This window comes from Ranitomeya variabilis, chromosome 4 (assembly GCF_051348905.1).
Source record: "Ranitomeya variabilis isolate aRanVar5 chromosome 4, aRanVar5.hap1, whole genome shotgun sequence".
Classification (NCBI taxonomy): Eukaryota; Metazoa; Chordata; class Amphibia; order Anura; family Dendrobatidae; genus Ranitomeya; species Ranitomeya variabilis.
Window position 1 is genome coordinate 739,642,643 of NC_135235.1, and position 23,615 is coordinate 739,666,257.

Consider the following 23,615-nt stretch of genomic DNA (forward strand, 5'->3'; position numbering starts at 1 on the left):
GCGGCAGCTCTTCCCTCTGAGTTCCTTCTTAACCCAGATACTAGTACCTGTTTTGTTTCTGATTGGCTCCACCCTGTAATCTCCTGATTTAACACCCTACTTAAACCTGGCATTTCACTTCCTTCCTTGTGAGTTTCATGAGTTCCCAGCCTTTGGTCAAGCTCTCCTTTCACCAGCTGCTTCATCCTAGATTATACTGCTGCTACTGTGTACCGACCCTGGCTATTCTTGACTACGCAACCTGCTGATCTTTCATCTATACTGCTGCTCCTGTGTACCAACCTCTGGCTATTCCTGACTACGCAACCTGACAATCCTTCAACTATACTGCCGCTCCCATGTACCGACCTCTGGCTATGCTTTACTACACAACCTGACAATCCTTCAACTATACTGCTGCTCCCGTGTACCGACCTCTGGCTATTCCTGACTACGCAACCTGCTGGTGCTGCCCTTAATGGTTGCAATACTACTACTCTAACACAGGTCAGTCCAAAACACAGCCTTTGGAAATCCTAAGTTTCAGATCCTTTTTTCCCCAACATTATCGTCTTCATAAGCATTGGAAAGCGGCCATACACATTAGACTGTTCGGTGATCCCATCAATTCACCTAACCACAGCCGCAACACATGAATGGATTGCCTGTTTGTTAGGACAGCCGTGAGACACGCAGCTGTGGGGACTCGGACATATTATTCAAACACACTGATTTTTTTTCTGCAATTTTTTTCAGTACATTGTAAAGTGAATTTAGTTCTAAAGCACAGAAACGTTAAATCACCAAAAGCAAAGGGATTAAAATTTCATAAAATGGATGATTATGCAAATTGTCTCTTCAGAGAGGAAGAGAACTAGAACTCTAGTGCCACCTATTGGAAGTAGCAAGTCAATGTCGACCCATTGTGACTTTAAAAGGAACCTGTCACCCCCCAGGGCCTATTAAGGTAAAAGAGCCACCTTCAGCAGCACTAAGGCTGTATTCTGTGAAGGTGGCTCTTATGCTTAGTATCCCTAGGAATGCTGAAATAATCACTTTTAACATTTCGCGCCATACCTGTATTGAGTCAGGGAGGTATGATTTCTCCCTGACTCAAGTGCCTCGCAACCGTCCATCATCCCACCGGACACCGCCTCCTCTCTGTCTTGTGCCGTCACCTGCACTCTGCTATTATTTCTCGGACATGCGCTGTGCGAGCTGCCCTGGAACTTACAATAAATTATGTAAGTAGATCGCGCCTGCGCACAGCAGAGACCCCAGATACTGCCCCGCAGTGTGTTATCATGTATTCACACTTCGGGGCTGGGAATCTGGCGCTGTGTACTTACATCACTTATTGTAAGTTCCAGGGCAGCCCGCACGGCGCATGTCCGAGAAATAATAGCAGAGTGCAGGTGACGGCACAAGACAGAGAGGAGGCGGTGTCCGGTGGGATGATGGACAGCTGGGAGGCGCTTGAGTCAGGGAGAAATCATACCTCCCTCACTCAATACAAGTATGGCGTGAAATGTATAAAAGTGATTATTTCAGCATTCCTAGGGATACTAAGCATAAGAGCCACCTTCATAGAATGCAGCCTTAGTGCTGCTGAAGGTGGCTCTTTTACCTTAAAGGGAACCTGTCACCCCCAAAAATCGTATATGAGCTGTGGCCACCGGCATCAGGGGCTTCTCTACAGCATTCTGTAATGCTGTAGATACGTCCCCGATGTAACCTGAAAGATGAGAAAAAGAGGTTATATTATACTCACCCAGGGGCTGTCCCGCTGCGGTCCAGGTCCGATGGGTGTCACGGTCCGGCGCCTCCTATCTTCATGCGATCACGTCCTCTTCTTGTCTTCCTGCCGCGGCTCCTGCGCAGGCGTACTTTGTCTGCCCTGTTGAGGGCAGAGCAATGTACTGCAGTGCGCAGGCTCCAGGAAAGGTCAGAGAGGCCCGGCGCCTGCGCACTGCAGTACTTTGCTCTGCCCTCAACAGGGCTGATAAAGTACACCTGCGCCAGAGGCAGGAAGAAAAGAAGAGGACGTCATCATAAGAAGATAGGAGGCGCCGGACCGCAAAGGGACCGCCCCTGGGTGAGTATAATATAACCTGTTTTTCTTACCTTTCAGGTGACATCGGGGGCTTATCTACAGCATTACAGAATGCTGTAGATAAGCCCCTGATGCCGGGACAGATTCCCTTTGATATGCCCTGGAGGGGTGACAGCTTCCCTTTAAGGCCGGGGTCACACTCAGCATAGGGAAATACGGTCCGTATTTTACATGCGTAATAAGCAGAAATGTTCCCAAAATAGTGATCCGTATGTCATCCGTAGGCAGGGTGTGGCAGCGTATTTTGCGCATGTCATCCTCCGTATGTAATCCGTATGGCATCCGTACAGCGAGATTTTCTCGCCGGCTTGCAAAACGGACATACAATGGATCCATGGGCTCAAATGTTCATGAAAACATATATACTATCAATATATATATATATATATATATATATATATATATATATATTTATAAATATGTCAGTGAGACATATGTATATATATATATATATATTTACTTATATTTCATACAGCGCTAGATATCTTAAAAGCCGGTAATTCAATTGCCGGCTTTTCGATAGAACACCGGTGCGTATTTCTCGCAAGTCACACTGTCGATCCGTGTGTAATCCGTATTTTTCTCGCCCCCATAGACTTTCATTGGCGGATTTTTTTCGCAATAAGCTGACAAACGCAGCATGCTGCGATTTTCTACGGCCGTACAAGACCGTATAATACGGATGCGTAAAATACGGCAGATAGGAGCTGCGCAATAGAGAATCATTGTACCGTATGCAATCCGTATTTTCTGCGCCTCTCATACGTCCATAAAACTCGCCAGTGTGACCCCGGCCTAAGTCCCCTCATCTCGGCATGCTAAGCATGTCAATCTCCGCAAGGAGAAACAATACATCTTGCATATAAAATGGATGAAAAACAGATCACTACACAGACGGCGAAAGCGGATGTATTGTGAATGTAAACAAGAGTGAATAAAAACTAATGAGGGACGATGAGGACGGGGATAAGTGTGTACAGCGCTGCACAGTATGGAGTCGATATAAACGGAAGAGAATAATGAGGACCTTACACCGACCTCCACCCGCAGAGCCACACTCCACATAATACAGTATGGCTGCTCTGTGCTCACAGGACCTGTGATGAGGTCACAGGGGGGAGGAGTCAGGGGGTCACATGATCAGGGGCCTCAGTGTATGCAGGACTCTGCTGTGCTGGTTGTCATGGTGCTGGATGAGGGGAAGTTTATATGTGGGGTCAGGAGGGGTTTACTGTGAAGTGTCCGAGGGCAAGGTCGCCCATGCATATCCATGATCTGGCCCAGCAAAACCTCCACGCCCAGATTCCATCTTAACAAACGTATCTTTACTGTTATACATTTTTCTTAACACAGCAGAACACAATAATAGACAGTACAAAGTATGCTTATTCACAGAAATAACGTGTAATAACAAACTGTCCCTCACTGTCCCTATCCACACGTTACCAGTTCCTTTGCTCCAGGAGGTTATCTTCCCACGTCGCAGGCCTGTCGGTCACAGCAGGGAGACGCTCCAGCCGAAGAGAAAAAGGAATTAAACAAAACTTGGTCTCTCAGGTCCAGACTGTAGTCCTTGTGGTTCAGCAGGTAGGGGTGGAATGTTCGGCCTCTCAACAGAGGACCCGCTTACAGTTCGTGGGCTCCAGGATCTGTAAAGATGTCACCGCTGAGTGCTCCGCAGTGTGGGAGCTGGGAACAATCTGGATGTCAGCTTCCAAGAGAGAGAGGTCATCCAGGCAACCTTCTATATCGCATCTACAGGAGGACGCCAGCACACACAGACTTCTCTCTGCACCGACTGTTTTCCCGGGCTCTTTTTCTTCTCCCTCCCCTTCCTGTTCACATGACATAACAGGGGGGAGGTTAGCCAATACAGTTTGTTTCTCTGTAATCACATTCGGCATAGGTATAACTTCTGGCCACACGGGGGCAGTGTCTGTCACAGATTCTATGTCAATGATAACAGAACAGTCACAGCCGGCCAGCTCACTACACGCCCCCCCTCTTAAAGGTTGGCAGTCCCTGTCAACGACTGTCTCCAGGGCGGCGATGGCTGTGGAGGTTGTAGGACCCGGCTGTGAAAAGGGCCACACATATTGGTCTCTGTAGGACTGTCCCGGGGGCACTCCTGCGGTGGTCCTCGCTGTCCGCCTAACGGGTGCTAGTCTCTCTCCCCGATCAGTCACCCCACTCTCCACCCCAGTCGGTAAGTCAGTCGAGGAGGTAAGGGGTTCAGACGCGTCAGTCAGGCGAGCAGGGGTAGGGATGTCTTCCATCTCTACATCCCCGGTATCGGTGTCTCCCACAGTATTAGTGATATCCATCTCTCTAGGCATTATAGGAGGGGAAATGTTGTGAACTCTATTTTTGGGCTCCCTCTAGTGGTCACAAGCGGTACTGTGTAGTGTTGTCTTTCTGCAGGTTGGCAGCATCTGCTGGTTCGTTATCCTTGGCTGGTTTCCTATTTAGCTCACCTGGATACTCAGTTCCTTGCCTGCTATCAATGTATTCAGTGCTCTTCAGATTCCTTGTGACTACCTTGCTCCCAGTCTCTCCAAGACAAGCTAAGTTTTTGTTTGTTCATTTTTTGATTATCAGCATTCATCATGTTTCTTGTCCAGCTTGCTAAAATGTGATTTCCTCGCTTGCTGGTTGCTCTAGGGGACTGAGTTTCTCCCCCCACACCGTTAGTTGGTGCGGGGGTTCTGGAAATCTCAGTGTGGATATTTTGTAAGGGTTTTTTACTGACCGCACAGACCCCTTTTCTATTTTCTGCTATCTAGTATTAGTGGGCCTCATTTGCTGAATCTGCTTTCACCCCTGTGTATGTGCCTTCCTCTTACCTCACCATTATTATTTGTTGGGGGCTTCTATATCTTTGGGGATTATTTCTCTGGAGGCAAGTGAGGTCTTTCTCTCTCTCTAGGGGTAGTTAGTTCCTCAGGCTGGCTCAAGACGTCTAAGATTTTAGGTACGTTCACCGGCTACTTCTAGTGTGTTTGGATAGGTTCAGATTTGCGGTCAGTCCAGTTTGCCACCTCCCTAGAGCTTGTCCTATGTTTGTTACTTAGCTGGAGTAATTTGTGATCCTCAACCACTAAGGATCATAACAGTATAGCAGGCCGTTAAGAATGTTATGGTGGGGTTTCCCACCCCTACAAGTCTGAGTGATTCTATGGCTTTAGCCATTCAGGTTGATCGGCGTTTGCGGGAGCGCAAATCTGCTCATCCTTTGGCGGTATTTTCTGAACAGAGACCTGAGTCTATGCAATGTGACCGAACTCTGACCAGAATTGAGCGACAAAGTCATAGACGTCAAAATGGGTTGTGCTTTTACTGTGGTGATTCTACTCATTGTTATGGTTCTCAATGGCAAGAGAACATAGCCCAGCAAACATAAGAACTAGCTCTAGGAAGGATGGAAACTAAACTGACCATGAACTAAACCTGCCGCACAACTAACAGTAGCCGGGTAGCGTAGCCTGCGTTTTATCCCTAGACGCCCAGCGCCGGCCGGAGGACTAACTAATCCTAGCAGAAGAAAATATAGTCCTGGCTCACCTCTAGAGAAATTTCCCCGAAAGGCAGACAGAGGCCCCCACAAATATTGGCGGTGATTTTAGATGAAATGACAAACGTAGTATGAAAATAGGTTTAGCAAAATTGAGGTCCGCTTACTAGATAGCAGGAAGACAGAAAGGGCACTTTCATGGTCAGCTGAAAACCCTATCAAAACACTATCCTGAAATTACTTTAAGACTCTAGTATTAACTCATAACATCAGAGTGGCAATTTCAGATCACAAGAGCTTTCCAGACACAGAAACGAAACTACAGCTGTGAACTGGAACAAAATGCAAAAACAAACAAGGACAAAAGTCCAACTTAGCTGGGAGTTGTCTAGCAGCAGGAACATGCACAGAAAGGCTTCTGATTACAATGTTGACCGGCATGGAAGTGACAGAGGAGCAAGGCTAAATAGCGACTCCCACATCCTGATGGAAACAGGTGAACAGAGAGGATGATGCACACCAGTTCAATTCCACAAGTGGCCACCGGGGGAGCCCAAAATCCAATTTCACAACAGTACCCCCCCCTCAAGGAGGGGGCACCGAACCCTCACCAGAACCACCAGGGCGATCAGGATGAGCCCTATGAAAGGCACGGACCAAATCGGAGGCATGAACATCAGAGGCAGTCACCCAAGAATTATCCTCCTGACCGTATCCCTTCCATTTGACCAGATACTGGAGTTTCCGTCTGGAAACACGGGAGTCCAAGATTTTTTCCACAACGTACTCCAACTCACCCTCAACCAACACCGGAGCAGGAGGCTCAACGGAAGGCACAACCGGTACCTCATACCTGCGCAATAATGACCGATGAAAAACATTATGAATAGAAAAAGATGCAGGGAGGTCCAAATGGAAGGACACAGGGTTAAGAATCTCCAATATCTTGTACGGGCCGATGAACCGAGGCTTAAACTTGGGAGAAGAAACCCTCATAGGGACAAAACGAGAAGACAACCACACCAAGTCCCCAACACAAAGCCGAGGACCAACCCGACGCCGGCGGTTGGCAAAAAGCTGAGTCTTCTCCTGGGACAACTTCAAATTGTCCACTACCTGCCCCCAAATCTGATGCAACCTCTCCACCACAGCATCCACTCCAGGACAATCCGAAGATTCCACCTGACCAGAAGAAAATCGAGGATGAAACCCCGAATTACAGAAAAAGGGAGACACCAAGGTGGCAGAGCTGGCCCGATTATTGAGGGCAAACTCCGCTAAAGGCAAAAAAGCAACCCAATCATCCTGATCTGCAGACACAAAACACCTCAAATATGTCTCCAAGGTCTGATTCGTCCGCTCGGTCTGGCCATTAGTCTGAGGATGGAAAGCAGACGAGAAAGACAAATCTATGCCCATCCTAGCACAGAATGCTCGCCAAAATCTAGACACGAATTGGGTACCTCTGTCAGAAACGATATTCTCCGGAATACCATGCAAACGGACCACATTTTGAAAAAACAGAGGAACCAACTCGGAAGAAGAAGGCAACGTAGGCAGGGGAACCAAATGGACCATCTTAGAGAAACGATCACACACCACCCAGATGACAGACATTTTCTGAGAAACAGGAAGATCCGAAATAAAATCCATCGAGATGTGCATCCAGGGCCTCTTCGGAATAGGCAAGGGCAACAACAATCCACTAGCCCGAGAACAACAAGGCTTGGCCCGAGCACAAACGTCACAAGACTGCACGAAGCCTCGCACATCTCGAGACAGGGAAGGCCACCAGAAGGACCTTGCCACCAAATCCCTGGTACCAAAGATTCCAGGATGACCTGCCAACGCAGAAGAATGAACCTCAGAAATGACTTTACTGGTCCAATCATCAGGAACAAACAGTCTACCAGGTGGGCAACGATCAGGTCTATCCGCCTGAAACTCCTGCAAGGCCCGCCGCAGGTCTGGAGAAATGGCAGACAATATCACTCCATCCTTAAGGATACCTGTAGGTTCAGAATTACCAGGGGAGTCAGGCTCAAAACTCCTAGAAAGGGCATCCGCCTTAACATTCTTAGAACCCGGCAGGTAGGACACCACAAAATTAAACCGAGAGAAAAACAACGACCAGCGCGCCTGTCTAGGATTCAGGCGTCTGGCGGACTCAAGATAAATTAGATTTTTGTGGTCAGTCAATACCACCACCTGATGTCTAGCCCCCTCAAGCCAATGACGCCACTCCTCAAAAGCCCACTTCATGGCCAAAAGCTCCCGATTCCCAACATCATAATTCCACTCGGCGGGCGAAAATTTACGCGAGAAAAAAGCACAAGGTCTCATCACGGAGCAATCGGAACTTCTCTGCGACAAAACCGCCCCAGCTCCGATTTCAGAAGCGTCGACCTCAACCTGAAAAGGAAGAGCAACATCAGGCTGACGCAACACAGGGGCGGAAGAAAAGCGGCGCTTAAGCTCCCGAAAGGCCTCCACAGCAGCAGGGGACCAATCAGCAACATCAGCACCCTTCTTAGTCAAATCAGTCAATGGTTTAACAACATCAGAAAAACCAGCAATAAATCGACGATAAAAGTTAGCAAAGCCCAAAAATTTCTGAAGACTCTTAAGAGAAGAGGGTTGCGTCCAATCACAAATAGCCTGAACCTTGACAGGATCCATCTCGATGGAAGAGGGGGAAAAAATATATCCCAAAAAGGAAATCTTTTGAACCCCAAAAACGCACTTAGAACCCTTCACACACAAGGAATTAGATCGCAAAACCTGAAAAACCCTCCTGACCTGCTGGACATGAGAGTCCCAGTCATCCGAAAAAATCAAAATATCATCCAGATACACAATCATAAATTTATCCAAATAATCACGGAAAATGTCATGCATAAAGGACTGAAAGACTGAAGGGGCATTTGAAAGACCAAAAGGCATCACCAAATACTCAAAGTGGCCCTCGGGCGTATTAAATGCGGTTTTCCACTCATCCCCCTGCTTAATTCGCACCAAATTATACGCCCCACGGAGATCTATCTTAGAGAACCACTTGGCCCCCTTTATGCGAGCAAACAAATCAGTCAGCAGTGGCAACGGATATTGATATTTAACCGTGATTTTATTCAAAAGCCGATAATCAATGCACGGCCTCAAAGAGCCATCTTTCTTAGCCACAAAGAAAAAACCGGCTCCTAAGGGAGATGACGAAGGACGAATATGTCCCTTTTCCAAGGACTCCTTTATATATTCTCGCATAGCAGCATGTTCAGGCACAGACAGATTAAATAAACGACCCTTAGGGTATTTACTACCCGGAATCAAATCTATGGCACAATCGCACTCCCGGTGCGGAGGTAATGAACCAAGCTTAGGTTCTTCAAAAACGTCACGATATTCAGTCAAGAATTCAGGAATCTCAGAGGGAATAGATGATGAAATGGAAACCACAGGTACGTCCCCATGCGTCCCCTTACATCCCCAGCTTAACACAGACATAGCTTTCCAGTCAAGGACTGGGTTATGAGATTGCAGCCATGACAATCCAAGCACCAACACATCATGTAGGTTATACAGCACAAGAAAGCGAATAATCTCCTGGTGATCCGGATTAATCCGCATAGTTACTTGTGTCCAGTATTGTGGTTTATTGCTAGCCAATGGGGTGGAGTCAATCCCCTTCAGGGGTATAGGAGTTTCAAGAGGCTCCAAATCATACCCACAGCGTTTGGCAAAGGACCAATCCATAAGACTCAAAGCGGCGCCAGAGTCGACATAGGCATCCGCGGTAATAGATGATAAGGAACAAATCAGGGTCACAGATAGAATAAACTTAGACTGTAAAGTGCCAATTGAAACAGACTTATCAAGCTTCTTAGTACGCTTAGAGCATGCTGATATAACATGAGTTGAATCACCGCAATAGAAGCACAACCCATTTTTTCGTCTAAAATTCTGCCGTTCACTTCTGGACAGAATTCTATCACATTGCATATTCTCTGGCGTCTTCTCAGTAGACACCGCCAAATGGTGCACAGGTTTGCGCTCCCGCAGACGCCTATCGATCTGGATAGCCATTGTCATGGACTCATTCAGACCCGCAGGCACAGGGAACCCCACCATAACATCCTTAATGGCATCAGAGAGACCCTCTCTGAAATTCGCCGCCAGGGCGCACTCATTCCACTGAGTAAGCACAGCCCATTTACGGAATTTCTGGCAGTATATTTCAGCTTCGTCTTGCCCCTGAGATAGGGACATCAAGGCCTTTTCCGCCTGAAGTTCTAACTGAGGTTCCTCATAAAGCAACCCCAAGGCCAGAAAAAACGCATCCACATTGAGCAACGCAGGATCCCCTGGAGCCAATGCAAAAGCCCAATCCTGAGGGTCGCCCTGGAGCAAGGAAATCACAATCCTGACCTGCTGAGCAGGATCTCCAGCAGAGCGAGATTTCAGGGACAAAAACAACTTGCAATTATTTTTGAAATTTTGGAAGCAAGATCTATTCCCCGAGAAAAATTCAGGCAAAGGAATTCTAGGTTCAGATATAGGAACATGAACAACAAAATCTTGTAAATTTTGAACTTTCGTGGTGAGATTATTCAAACCTGCAGCTAAACTCTGAATATCCATTTTAAACAGGTAAACACAGAGCCATTCCAGGATTAGAAGGAGAGAGAGAGAGAAAGGCTGCAATATAGGCAGACTTGCAAGAGATTCAATTACAAGCACACTCAGAACTGAAAAAAAAAAAAAAATCTTCAGCAGACTTCTCTTTTCTCTCCTTTCTCTGTCAATTAATTTAACCCTTTTAGGCCGGTCAAACTGTTATGGTTCTCAATGGCAAGAGAACATAGCCCAGCAAACATAAGAACTAGCTCTAGGAAGGATGGAAACTAAACTGACCATGAACTAAACCTGCCGCACAACTAACAGTAGCCGGGTAGCGTAGCCTGCGTTTTATCCCTAGACGCCCAGCGCCGGCCGGAGGACTAACTAATCCTAGCAGAGGAAAATATAGTCCTGGCTCACCTCTAGAGAAATTTCCCCGAAAGGCAGACAGAGGCCCCCACAAATATTGGCGGTGATTTTAGATGAAATGACAAACGTAGTATGAAAATAGGTTTAGCAAAATTGAGGTCCGCTTACTAGATAGCAGGAAGACAGAAAGGGCACTTTCATGGTCAGCTGAAAACCCTATCAAAACACCATCCTGAAATTACTTTAAGACTCTAGTATTAACTCATAACATCAGAGTGGCAATTTCAGATCACAAGAGCTTTCCAGACACAGAAACGAAACTACAGCTGTGAACTGGAACAAAATGCAAAAACAAACAAGGACAAAAGTCCAACTTGGCTGGGAGTTGTCTAGCAGCAGGAACATGCACAGAAAGGCTTCTGATTACAATGTTGACCGGCATGGAAGTGACAGAGGAGCAAGGCTAAATAGCGACTCCCACATCCTGATGGAAACAGGTGAACAGAGAGGATGATGCACACCAGTTCAATTCCACAAGTGGCCACCGGGGGAGCCCAAAATCCAATTTCACAACAACTCATGCTCTAAACGCTTAAAAAAATTTGCTAAACCTGTCACCATTGGTACTATACAGCCTAAATTTATTTTGTCTGTTACTTTGATTTGTTCTTTGTCGTCCTACCCGGTTATGGCTTTTGTGGATTCGGGTGCTGCCCTGAATCTGATGGATTTGTCGTTTGCCAGGCACTGTGGTTTTGTCCTGGAGCCTTTGGAATTTCCTATTCCTCTGAGGGGAATTGATGCTACGCCATTGGCTGAGAATAAGCCTCAGTATTGGACGCAAATGACCATGTGCATGACTCCCGTACATCAGGAGGTGATTCGCTTTCTTGTTTTGTATAATTTGCATGATGTTGTCGTTTTGGGTCTGCCATGGGTGCAGGCTCATAATCCAGTTTTAGATTGGAAAGCTATGTCTGTGTCAAGTTGGGGTTGTCAGGGAATTCATGGCGATACTCCGTTGGTGTCTATTGCTTCTTCCACTCCTTCTGAGGTCCCTGAGTTTTTGTCTGACTACCAGGATGTATTTGATGAGCCCAGGTCCAGTGCCCTGCCCCCTCATAGGGATTGTGACTGTGCTATAAATTTATTTCCTGGTAGTAAATTTCCTAAGGGACAACTTTTTAATTTGTCTATACCAGAGCATGCCGCGATGCGGAGTTATATAAAGGAGTCTTTGGAGAAGGGACATATTCGCCCATCCTCTTCCCCTCTTGGTGCAGGATTTTTTTTTGTGGCCAAGAAGGACGGTTCTTTGAGACCTTGTATAGATTATCGTCTTCTGAATAAAATCACAGTCAAATTTCAGTATCCTTTGCCACTATTGTCTGATTTGTTTGCTCGGATTAAGGGTGCCAGTTGGTTCACCAAGATAGATCTCCGTGGTGCGTATAACCTTGTGCGCATTAAGCAGGGAGATGAATGGAAAACAGCATTTAATACGCCCGAAAGCCATTTTGAGTACTTGGCGATGCCTTTTGGACTTTCTAATGCTCCTTCTGTGTTTCAGTCCTTCATGCATGACATCTTCCGAGAATATCTGGATAAATTTATGATTCTTTATCTGGATGACATTTTGGTCTTTTCTGATGATTGGGAGTCCCATGTGAAGCAGGTCAGGATGGTGTTTCAGGTCTTGCGTGCTAATGCTTTATTTGTGAAGGGCTCAAAATGTCTCTTCGGAGTACAGAAGGTCTCCTTTTTGGGTTTTATTTTTTCTCCTTCTACTGTGGAGATGGACCCAGTCAAGGTCCAGGCTATTCATGACTGGACTCAGCCCACGTCTGTTAAGAGTCTTCAGAAGTTCTTGGGTTTTGCTAATTTTTACTGTCGTTTCATCGCTAATTTTTGTAGCGTGGTTAAACCTTTGACGGATTTGACCAAGAAGGGTTCTGATGTGACTAATTGGTCTCCTGCGGCCATGGAGGCCTTTCGGGAGCTGAAGCACCGGTTTTCTTCAGCTCCAGTCTTATGTCAGCCAGATGTCTCTCTCCCCTTCCAGGTCGAGGTTGATGCTTCTGAGATTGGAGCAGGGGCTGTTTTGTCGCAGAGAAGCTCTGATGGCTCTGTGATGAAGCCATGTGCTTTTTTTTCAAGAAAGTTTTCGCCTGCCGAGCGGAATTATGATGTTGGTAATCGGGAGTTGTTGACTTTGAAGTGGGCATTTGAGGAGTGGCGACATTGGCTCAAAGGAGCTAAACATCGTGTGGTGGTCTTGACTGATCACAAAAATCTGATTTATCTTGAATCTGCCAAGCGCCTGAATCCTAGACAGGCTCGTTGGTCGTTGTTTTTCTCCCGTTTCAACTTCGTGGTCTCATACCTGCCTGGTTCGAAGAACGTGAAAGCTGATGCACTTTCTAGGAGTTTTGTGCCTGACTCTCCGGGAGTTTCTGAGCCGGCTGGTATTCTCAGAGAGGGAGTGATTTTGTCTGCCATTTCCCCAGATTTGCAACGAGTGCTGCAGAAATTTCAGGCGGATAGACCTGACCGTTGTCCACCAGAGAGACTGTTTGTCCCGGATAGATGGACCAGCAGAGTTATTTCCGAGATCCATTCTTCGGTGTTGGCGGGTCATCCTGGCATTTTTGGTACCAGAGATTTGGTGGCTAGGTCCTTCTGGTGGCCTTCCTTGTCGCGGGATGTGCGTTCCTTTGTGCAGTCTTGTGGGATTTGTGCTCGGGCTAAGCCTTGCTGTTCTCGTGCCAGCGGTTTGCTTTTGCCTCTGCGTGTTCCGAAGAGGCCTTGGATGCACATTTCCATGGATTTTATTTCGGATCTTCCAGTATCTCAGAAAATGTCTGTTATCTGGGTGGTGTGTGATCGTTTTTCCAAGATGGTCCATTTGGTGCCCTTGCCTAAGTTGCCTTCTTCCTCCGATTTGGTTCCTCTATTTTTTCAGAATGTGGTTCGCTTGCACGGTATTCCTAAAAATATTGTGTCTGATAGAGGATCCCAGTTTGTGTCCAGGTTTTGGCTGACTTTTTGTGCTAAGATGGGCATTGATTTGTCTTTTTCGTCGGCCTTCCATCCTCAGACTAATGGCCAAACCGAGCGAACTAATCAGACGTTGGAAACTTATTTGAGATGTTTTGTTTCTGCTGATCAGGATGATTGGGTGACTTTTTTGCCATTGGCCGAGTTTGCCCTTAATAATCGGGCTAGTTCTGCTACTTTGGTTTCGCCTTTTTTCTGCAATTCTGGTTTCCATCCTCGTTTTTCCTCGGGTCAGGTTGAGCCTTCTGACTGTCCTGGGGTGGATTCTGTGGTGGATAGGTTGCAGCAGATTTGGAACCATGTGGTGGACAATTTGAGGTTGTCACAGGAGAAGGCTCAGCGCTTTGCCAACCGCCGCCGCGGTGTGGGTCCCCGACTTCGTGTTGGGGATTTGGTGTGGCTGTCTTCTCGGTATGTTCCTATGAAGGTCTCCTCTCCTAAATTCAAGCCTCGCTTCATCGGTCCTTATAAGATCTTGGAAATCCTTAACCCGGTGTCTTTTCGTTTGGATCTCCCAGCATCGTTTGCCATTCATAATGTGTTCCATAGGTCTTTGTTGCGGAGGTATGTGGTACCTGTGGTTCCTTCTGTTGAGCCTCCTGGTCGAGCTGGTCGAGGGCGAATTGGAGTACGTGGTGGAGAAGATTTTGGCCTCGATTCCTCCCAGAACTGCTGTGGGCCTATAACAATCAAGTCCATTCTGTCACCGGATACACGCCTTACACCCTCCTTTTTGGCCGCCCAGGCAAAGGCATCCATGAGCTACACCTGTCTAACTCTGATGAAGACACCTGCGGTACCTATCCTTCCTGGCTACAAGCACACCGTCAAAGGATGAAAACTGTCTACCGGCTGGTGGAACAGCAGATCCAGGACCAGGTCCACGCTGATCCACTTCCAGTACAAGAAGACCTACTGAGTGTGGGTCAACTAGTCCTAGTTCGTGTAAAGAAACCGCAAGGAAAACTCCGGCCCAAGTGGGAGACCGAAGTCTATCGAATAATTGGACACCCGTACCCTGGTGTCTTAACACAGCAGAACACAATAATAGACAGTACAAAGTATGCTTAATCACAGAAATAACGTGTAATAACAAACTGTCCCTCACTGTCCCTATCCACACGTTACCAGTTCCTTTGCTCCAGGAGGTTATCTTCCCATGTCGCAGGCCTGTCGGTCACAGCAGGGAGACGCTCCAGCCGAAGAGAAAAAGGAATTAAACAAAACTTGGTCTCTCAGGTCCAGACTGTAGTCCTTGTGGTTCAGCAGGTAGGGGTGGAATGTTCGGCCTCTCAACAGAGGACCCGCTTACAGTTCATGAGCTCCAGGATCTGTGAAGATGTCACCGCTGAGTGCTCCGCAGTGTGGAAGCTGGGAACAATCTGGATGTCAGCTTTCAAGAGAGAGAGGTCATCCAGGCAATCTTTTAGATCGCATCTACAGGAGGACGCCAGCACACACAGACTTCTCTCTGCACCGACTGTTTTCCCGGGCTCTTTTTCTTCTCCCTCCCCTTCCTGTTCACATGACATAACAGGGGGGAGGTTAGCCAATACAGTTTGTTTCTCTGTAATCACATTCGGCATAGGTATAACTTCTGGCCACACGGGGGCAGTGTCTGTCACAGATTCTATGTCAATGATAACAGAACAGTCACAGCCGGCCAGCTCACTACACGCCCCCCCTCTTAAAGGTTGGCAGTCCCTGTCAACGACTGTCTCCAGGGCGGCGATGGCTGTGGAGGTTGTAGGACCCGGCTGTGAAAAGGGCCACACATATTGGTCTCTGTAGGACTGTCCCGGGGGCACTCCTGCGGTGGTCCTCGCTGTCCGCCTAACGGGTGCTAGTCTCTCTCCCCGATCAGTCACCCCACTCTCCACCCCAGTCGGTAAGTCAGTCGAGGAGGTAAGGGGTTCAGACGCGTCAGTCAGGCGAGCAGGGGTAGGGATGTCTTCCATCTCTACATCCCCGGTATCGGTGTCTCCCACAGTATTAGTGATATCCGTCTCTCTACGCATTATAGGAGGGGAGTTGTTGTGAACTCTATTTTTGGGCTCCCTCTAGTGGTCACAAGCGGTACTGTGTAGTGTTGTCTTTCTGCAGGTTGGCAGCATCTGCTGGTTCGTTATCCTTGGCTGGTTTCCTATTTAGCTCACCTGGATACTCAGTTCCTTGCCTGCTATCAATGTATTCAGTGCTCTTCAGATTCCTTGTGACTACCTTGCTCCCAGTCTCTCCAAGACAAGCTAAGTTTTTGTTTGTTCATTTTTTGATTATCAGCATTCATCATGTTTCTTGTCCAGCTTGCTAAAATGTGATTTCCTCGCTTGCTGGTTGCTCTAGGGGACTGAGTTTCTCCCCCCACACCGTTAGTTGGTGCGGGGGTTCTGGAAATCTCAGTGTGGATATTTTGTAAGGGTTTTTTACTGACCGCACAGACCCCTTTTCTATTTTCTGCTATCTAGTATTAGTGGGCCTCATTTGCTGAATCTGCTTTCACCCCTGTGTATGTGCCTTCCTCTTACCTCACCGTTATTATTTGTTGGGGGCTTCTATATCTTTGGGGATTATTTCTCTGGAGGCAAGTGAGGTCTTTCTCTCTCTCTAGGGGTAGTTAGTTCCTCAGGCTGGCTGGAGACGTCTAAGATTTTAGGTACGTTCACCGGCTACTTCTAGTGTGTTTGGATAGGTTCAGATTTGCGGTCAGTCCAGTTTGCCACCTCCCTAGAGCTTGTCCTATGTTTGTTACTTAGCTGGAGTAATTTGTGATCCTCAACCACTAAGGATCATAACAGTATAGCAGGCCGTTAAGAATGTTATGGTGGGGTTTCCCACCCCTACAAGTCTGAGTGATTCTATGGCTTTAGCCATTCAGGTTGATCGGCGTTTGCGGGAGTGCAAATCTGCTCATCCTTTGGCGGTATTTTCTGAACAGAGACCTGAGTCTATGCAATGTGACCGAACTCTGACCAGAATTGAGCGACAAAGTCATAGACGTCAAAATGGGTTGTGCTTTTACTGTGGTGATTCTACTCATGTTATCTCAGCATGCTCTAAACGCTTAAAAAAATTTGCTAAACCTGTCACCATTGGTACTATACAGCCTAAATTTATTTTGTCTGTTACTTTGATTTGTTCTTTGTCGTCCTACCCGGTTATGGCTTTTGTGGATTCGGGTGCTGCCCTGAATCTGATGGATTTGTCATTTGCCAGGCGCTGTGGTTTTGTCCTGGAGCCTTTGGAATTTCCTATTCCTCTGAGGGGAATTGATGCTACGCCATTGGCTGAGAATAAGCCTCAGTATTGGACGCAAAAGACCATGTGCATAACTCCCGTACATCAGGAGGTGATTCGCTTTCTTGTTTTGTATAATTTGCATGATGTTGTCGTTTTGGGTCTGCCATGGCTGCAGGCTCATAATCCAGTTTTAGATTGGAAAGCTATGTCTGTGTCAAGTTGGGGTTGTCAGGGAATTCATGGCGATACTCCGTTGGTGTCTATTGCTTCTTCCACTCCTTCTGAGGTCCCTGAGTTTTTGTCTGACTACCAGGATGTATTTGATGAGCCCAGGTCCAGTGCCCTGCCCCCTCATAGGGATTGTGACTGTGCTATAAATGTAATTCCTGGTAGTAAATTTCCTAAGGGACAACTTTTTAATTTGTCTATATCAGAGCATGCCGCGATGCGGAGTTATATAAAGGAGTCTTTGGAGAAGGGACATATTCGCCCATCCTCTTCCCCTCTTGGTGCAGGATTTTTTTTTGTGGCCAAGAAGGACGGTTCTTTGAGACCTTGTATAGATTATCGTCTTCTGAATAAAATCACAGTCAAATTTCAGTATCCTTTGCCACTATTGTCTGATTTGTTTGCTCGGATTAAGGGTGCCAGTTGGTTCACCAAGATAGATCTCCGTGGTGCGTATAACCTTGTGCGCATTAAGCAGGGAGATGAATGGAAAACAGCATTTAATATGCCCGAAGGCCATTTTGAGTACTTGGTGATGCCTTTTGGACTTTCTAATGCTCCTTCTGTGTTTCAGTCCTTCATGCATGACATCTTCCGAGAATATCTGGATAAATTTATGATTGTTTATCTGGATGACATTTTGGTCTTTTCTGATGATTGGGAGTCCCATGTGAAGCAGGTCAGGATGGTGTTTCAGGTCTTGCGTGCTAATGCTTTATTTGTGAAGGGCTCAAAATGTCTCTTCGGAGTACAGAAGGTCTCCTTTTTGGGTTTTATTTTTTCTCCTTCTACTGTGGAGATGGACCCAGTCAAGGTCCAGGCTATTCATGACTGGACTCAGCCCACGTCTGTTAAGAGTCTTCAGAAGTTCTTGGGTTTTGCTAATTTTTACCGTCGTTTCATCGCTAATTTTTGTAGCGTGGTTAAACCTTTGACGGATTTGACCAAGAAGGGTTCTGATGTGACTAATTGGTCTCCTGCGGCCGTGGAGGCCTTTCGGGAGCTGAAGCACCGGTTTTCTTCAGCTCCAGTCTTATGTCAGCCAGATGTCTCTCTCCCCTTCCAGGTCGAGGTTGATGCTTCTGAGATTGGAGCAGGGGCTGTTTTGTCGCAGAGAAGCTCTGATGGCTCTGTGATGAAGCCATGTGCTTTCTTTTCAAGAAAGTTTTCGCCTGCCGAGCGGAATTATGATGTTGGTAATCGGGAGTTGTTGACTATGAAGTGGGCATTTGAGGAGTGGCGACATTGGCTCGAAGGAGCTAAACATCGTGTGGTGGTCTTGACTGATCACAAAAATCTGATTTATCTTGAATCTGCCAAGCGCCTGAATCCTAGACAGGCTCGTTGGTCGTTGTTTTTCTCCCGTTTCAACTTCGTGGTCTCATACCTGCCTGGTTCGAAGAACGTGAAAGCTGATGCACTTTCTAGGAGTTTTGTGCCTGACTCTCCGGGAGTTTCTGAGCCGGCTGGTATTCTCAGAGAGGAAGTGATTTTGTCTGCCATTTCCCCAGATTTGCAACGAGTGCTGCAGAAATTTCAGGCGGATAGACCTGACCGTTGTCCACCAGAGAGACTGTTTGTCCCGGATAGATGGACCAGCAGAGTTATTTCCGAGATCCATTCTTCGGTGTTGGCGGGTCATCCTGGCATTTTTGGTACCAGAGATTTGGTGGCTAGGTCCTTCTGGTGGCCTTCCTTGTCGCGGGATGTGCGTTCCTTTGTGCAGTCTTGTGGGAATTGTGCTCGGGCTAAGCCTTGCTGTTCTCGTGCCAGTGGTTTGCTTTTGCCTCTGCCTGTTCCGAAGAGGCCTTGGATGCACATTTCCATGGATTTTATTTCGGATCTTCCAGTATCTCAGAAAATGTCTGTTATCTGGGTGGTGTGTGATCGTTTTTCCAAGATGGTCCATTTGGTGCCCTTGCCTAAGTTGCCTTCTTCCTCCGATTTGGTTTCTCTATTTTTTCAGAATGTGGTTCGCTTGCACGGTATTCCTAAAAATGTTGTGTCTGATAGAGGATCCCAGTTTGTGTCCAGGTTTTGGCGGACTTTTTGTGCTAAGATGGGCATTGATTTGTCTTTTTCGCCGGCCTTCCATCCTCAGACTAATGGCCAAACCGAGCGAACTAATCAGATGTTGGAAACTTATTTGAGATGTTTTGTTTCTGCTGATCAGGATGATTGGGTGACTTTTTTGCCATTGGCCGAGTTTGCCCTTAATAATCGGGCTAGTTCTGCTACTTTGGTTTCGCCTTTTTTCTGCAATTCTGGTTTCCATCCTCGTTTTTCCTCGGGTCAGGTTGAGCCTTCTGACTGTCCTGGGGTGGATTCTGTGGTGGATAGGTTGCAGCAGATTTGGAACCATGTGGTGGACAATTTGAGGTTGTCACAGGAGAAGGCTCAGCGCTTTGCCAACCGCCGCCGCGGTGTGGGTCCCCGACTTCGTGTTGGGGATTTGGTGTGGCTGTCTTCTCGGTATGTTCCTATGAAGGTCTCCTCTCCTAAATTCAAGCCTCGCTTCATCGGTCCTTATAAGATCTTGGAAATCCTTAACCCGGTGTCTTTTCGTTTGGATCTCCCAGCATCGTTTGCCATTCATAATGTGTTCCATAGGTCTTTGTTGCGGAGGTATGTGGTACCTGTGGTTCCTTCTGTTGAGCCTCCTGTTCGATCTGGTCGAGGGCGAATTGGAGTACGTGGTGGAGAAGATTTTGGATTCTCGTATCTCTAGACGGAGGCTTCAGTATTTGGTTAAGTGGAAGGGCTATGGTCAGGAAGATAATTCCTGGGTTGTCGCCTCTGATGTTCATGCGGCCGATTTGGTTCGTGCCTTCCACGTGGCTCATCCTGATCGCCCTGGGGGTCTTGATGAGGGTTCGGTGACCCCTCCTCAAGGGGGGGGTACTGTTGTGAACTCTATTTTTGGGCTCCCTCTAGTGGTCACAAGCGGTACTGTGTAGTGTTGTCTTTCTGCAGGTTGGCAGCATCTGCTGGTTCGTTATCCTTGGCTGGTTTCCTATTTAGCTCACCTGGATACTCAGTTCCTTGCCTGCTATCAATGTATTCAGTGCTCTTCAGATTCCTTGTGACTACCTTGCTCCCAGTCTCTCCAAGACAAGCTAAGTTTTTGTTTGTTCATTTTTTGATTATCAGCATTCATCATGTTTCTTGTCCAGCTTGCTAAAATGTGATTTCCTCGCTTGCTGGTTGCTCTAGGGGACTGAGTTTCTCCCCCCACACCGTTAGTTGGTGCGGGGGTTCTGGAAATCTCAGTGTGGATATTTTGTAAGGGTTTTTTACTGACCGCACAGACCCCTTTTCTATTTTCTGCTATCTAGTATTAGTGGGCCTCATTTGCTGAATCTGCTTTCACCCCTGTGTATGTGCCTTCCTCTTACCTCACCATTATTATTTGTTGGGGGCTTCTATATCTTTGGGGATTATTTCTCTGGAGGCAAGTGAGGTCTTTCTCTCTCTCTAGGGGTAGTTAGTTCCTCAGGCTGGCTCGAGACGTCTAAGATTTTAGGTACGTTCACCGGCTACTTCTAGTGTGTTTGGATAGGTTCAGATTTGCGGTCAGTCCAGTTTGCCACCTCCCTAGAGCTTGTCCTATGTTTGTTACTTAGCTGGAGTAATTTGTGATCCTCAACCACTAAGGATCATAACAGGGAGTCAGGCTGAGAACGACAGGGGCGCAACATGTTACGGTGCAGGGTGCGGAGGCTGCCGCTGTCTTCGCCTTGTACTTGGTAGACAGGGCCACCAGGGTACGGGTGTCCAATTATTCGATAGACTTCGGTCTCCCACTTGGGCCGGAGTTTTCCTTGCGGTTTCTTTACACGAACTAGGACTAGTTGACCCACACTCAGTAGGTCTTCTTGTACTGGAAGTGGATCAGCGTGGACCTGGTCCTGGATCTGCTGTTCCACCAGCCGGTAGACAGTTTCCATCCTTTGACGGTGTGCTTGTAGCCAGGAAGGATAGGTACCGCAGGTGTCTTCATCAGAGTTAGACAGGTGTCATGAATCCCCAATGGCTAGGGAAAGCACAGGATAAGCAAGGTATAATAAATATCGGACGAGCTCTAGGGTGATGGAACCTGGGCTGACCGCTGCCCTACGCCTGACAAACGCAACTAGAGATAGCCAGGGAGCGTGCCTACGTTGGTTCTAGACGCCACGCACCAGCCTAAGAGCTAACTAGTACTGCAGAGAAAACAAAGACCTCACTTGCCTCCAGAGGAATTAACCCCAAAGATATAGTTGCCCCCCACATGTATTGACGGTGAAATGAGAGGAAGGCACATACAAAGAGATGATGTATATAGCTTTAGCAAATAGAGGCCCGCTGAAAACTAGAAAGCAGAATGACACAAAAGGGGACTGAGCGGTCAGCAAAAAACCCTAATCAAAAAACCATCCTGAGATTACAAGAACCCATGTGCCAACTCATGGCACATGGGGAGAACCTCAGTCCACTAGAGCAACCAGCTAACAAAGAGACATTCTAAGCAAGCTGGACAAAAAACCAAACAACTGAAAATCAGCACTTAGCTTATCCTGAAAGATCTGGGAGCAGGTAGGCAGGAACCAAACAGAGCACATCTGAACACATTGATAGCCGGCAAGGGAAATGACAGAGAGGCCAGGTAAAATAGGAAACACCCAGCCTCTGATGGACAGATGGAAACCAAAGGCCGCAACCCACCAAAGTCACCCAGTACCAGCAGTAACCACCAGAGGGAGCCCGCAAACAGAATCCACAACAGACAGGTGTAGCTCATGGATGCCTTTGCCTGGGCGGCCAAAAAGGAGGGTGTAAGGCGTGTATCCGGTGACAGAATGGACTTGATTGTTATAGGCCCACAGCAGTTCTGGGAGGAATCGAGGCCAGACGGGCTTTTTGTCTTCTGCTAAGGTTCGGATCAGTTGTAAGAGGGTCCGGTTGAAACGTTCACACGCGCCATTCCCTTGTGGATGATACGGGGTGGTCCTGGACTTCTTGATTCCATACATCTGCTGAAGTTCTTCAATGACTCGCCCTTCGAAACACGCCCCCTGATCAGAGTGCAGCCGCTCCGGACACCCATAGACCCGAACGAAGTGTTGACAGATGGCCTGTGCAGCTGATTCGGCAGTCTGATCTTTGGTAGCAACAGCGACGGCGAATTTCGTGAAGTGGTCCACCATCACCAGACAGTACTGGTAGCCACTATTCGCCGTTCCCATCAACAGATAGTCCACCATTAACAACTCGAGGGGCCTGGATGTGCTAATAGTCTGGACGGGTGCAAGCTGCTCAGTAGACTTGTGGAGTTCACATGTACGACATCTTAGGCAGACGTTTTCAACCAGCTTATGGAGTCCTGGGCAAAAAATGAATTGCTGGGTCCACCGGAGGGTCTTGTCTATGCCGAAGTGGCCGTTCCTTCTGTGGGCTTCAGCCACCATCTCATGGGCTAGCTGCAGCGGGACGACAATCTGCAAACATTCTTCCAGCATATGGGATAAAAGGGCCTTGCGATACAAGACTCCATCCTTCACGATCAGCCGATCCCATTGGGCAAGTAGGGCAGAGGCCCTGGTTGATAGTCGGGCTCTTACTTCGGAGGGTGGTTTCTCTTGTGTCTTCTTCACGTACTGTTTCAGTAAGACGTGTTCAGGGTCTCGATCTTGAAGCTTGGCCCATTCTTGTTGGGACAGGGGGGACCCCACTACAGCTTCAATCCCACCTACAGCATACTGGCGGCTATCTTCTATTTGTTTAGCTAGCCGGGCAAAGTCGGGCAGTTCATCTTCCTCCAACTCTTCATCCCGGTCCCCTACCGGCGGGGATGATGTCACTCTGGAAAGGCTGTCAGCGTTCTGATTCTCCGTCCCCGCTCTGTATTTAATTTTGTATTGGAATCTAGAGAGCCTTGCCATCCAGCGCTGTTCCATTGCCCCTAGTTTGGCATTTTCTAGGTGGGCAAGAAGATTGTTGTCTGTCACGACCAGCAACTCCGCCCCTGTCAGGTAGCCAGCAAATTTCTCTGTCATAGCCCAGGTCAGGGCCAGGAGTTCCAGGCGGAAAGAGCTGTAGTTGACGGGGTTCTTTTCGGTGTCACGGAGGGATCTACTGGCATAGGCTATTACGCGTTCCTTGTTATCTTGGACTTGGGAGAGGACCGCCCCGAGACCTTGAAGGCTGGCGTCGGTGTATAACTGGAACGGCAAGGTGTAGTCTGCATATGTCAGAATAGGGGGTGATGTCAGAGCAGCTTGAAGCGCCCGGAAGGATTTTTCTTGGTCGGGCCCCCAGCTGATGCGTCGTCCTCTGGGACTGTTCGCAGTCCCTCGGAGGGTCTCATGCAGTGGTTCCGCAAGCCGGGCAAAGTCCTTGACAAATCAGCGGTAATAGCCCGCTAGCCTCAGGAAAGCCTGGACTTCTTTGATGGTAGTTAGCTGTGGCCACTCTTGGACAGCTGCTATCTTCTCTGGAGAGGGTTGGACACCTTCGGCCGAGATCCGG

General features: G+C 47.7%; 2 protein-coding genes across 2 annotated transcripts in view; one reads left to right on the forward strand and one right to left on the reverse strand.

Moving 5' to 3' along the window:
- The window catches only part of LOC143768026 (uncharacterized), a 41,991-nt gene extending 38,817 nt beyond the window's left edge, over window positions 1-3,174 (reverse strand). The window contains exon 1 of the mRNA XM_077256673.1: window positions 3,131-3,174. Coding sequence (XP_077112788.1) covers window positions 3,131-3,157 — 27 coding nt within the window. The 5' untranslated portion in view covers window positions 3,158-3,174. The remainder of the gene's footprint in view (window positions 1-3,130) is intronic.
- LOC143768031 (oocyte zinc finger protein XlCOF8.4-like) overlaps window positions 1-23,615 on the forward strand; it is a 408,467-nt gene that overhangs the window by 309,438 nt on the left and 75,414 nt on the right. The gene's annotated exons all lie outside the window — the stretch shown is intronic.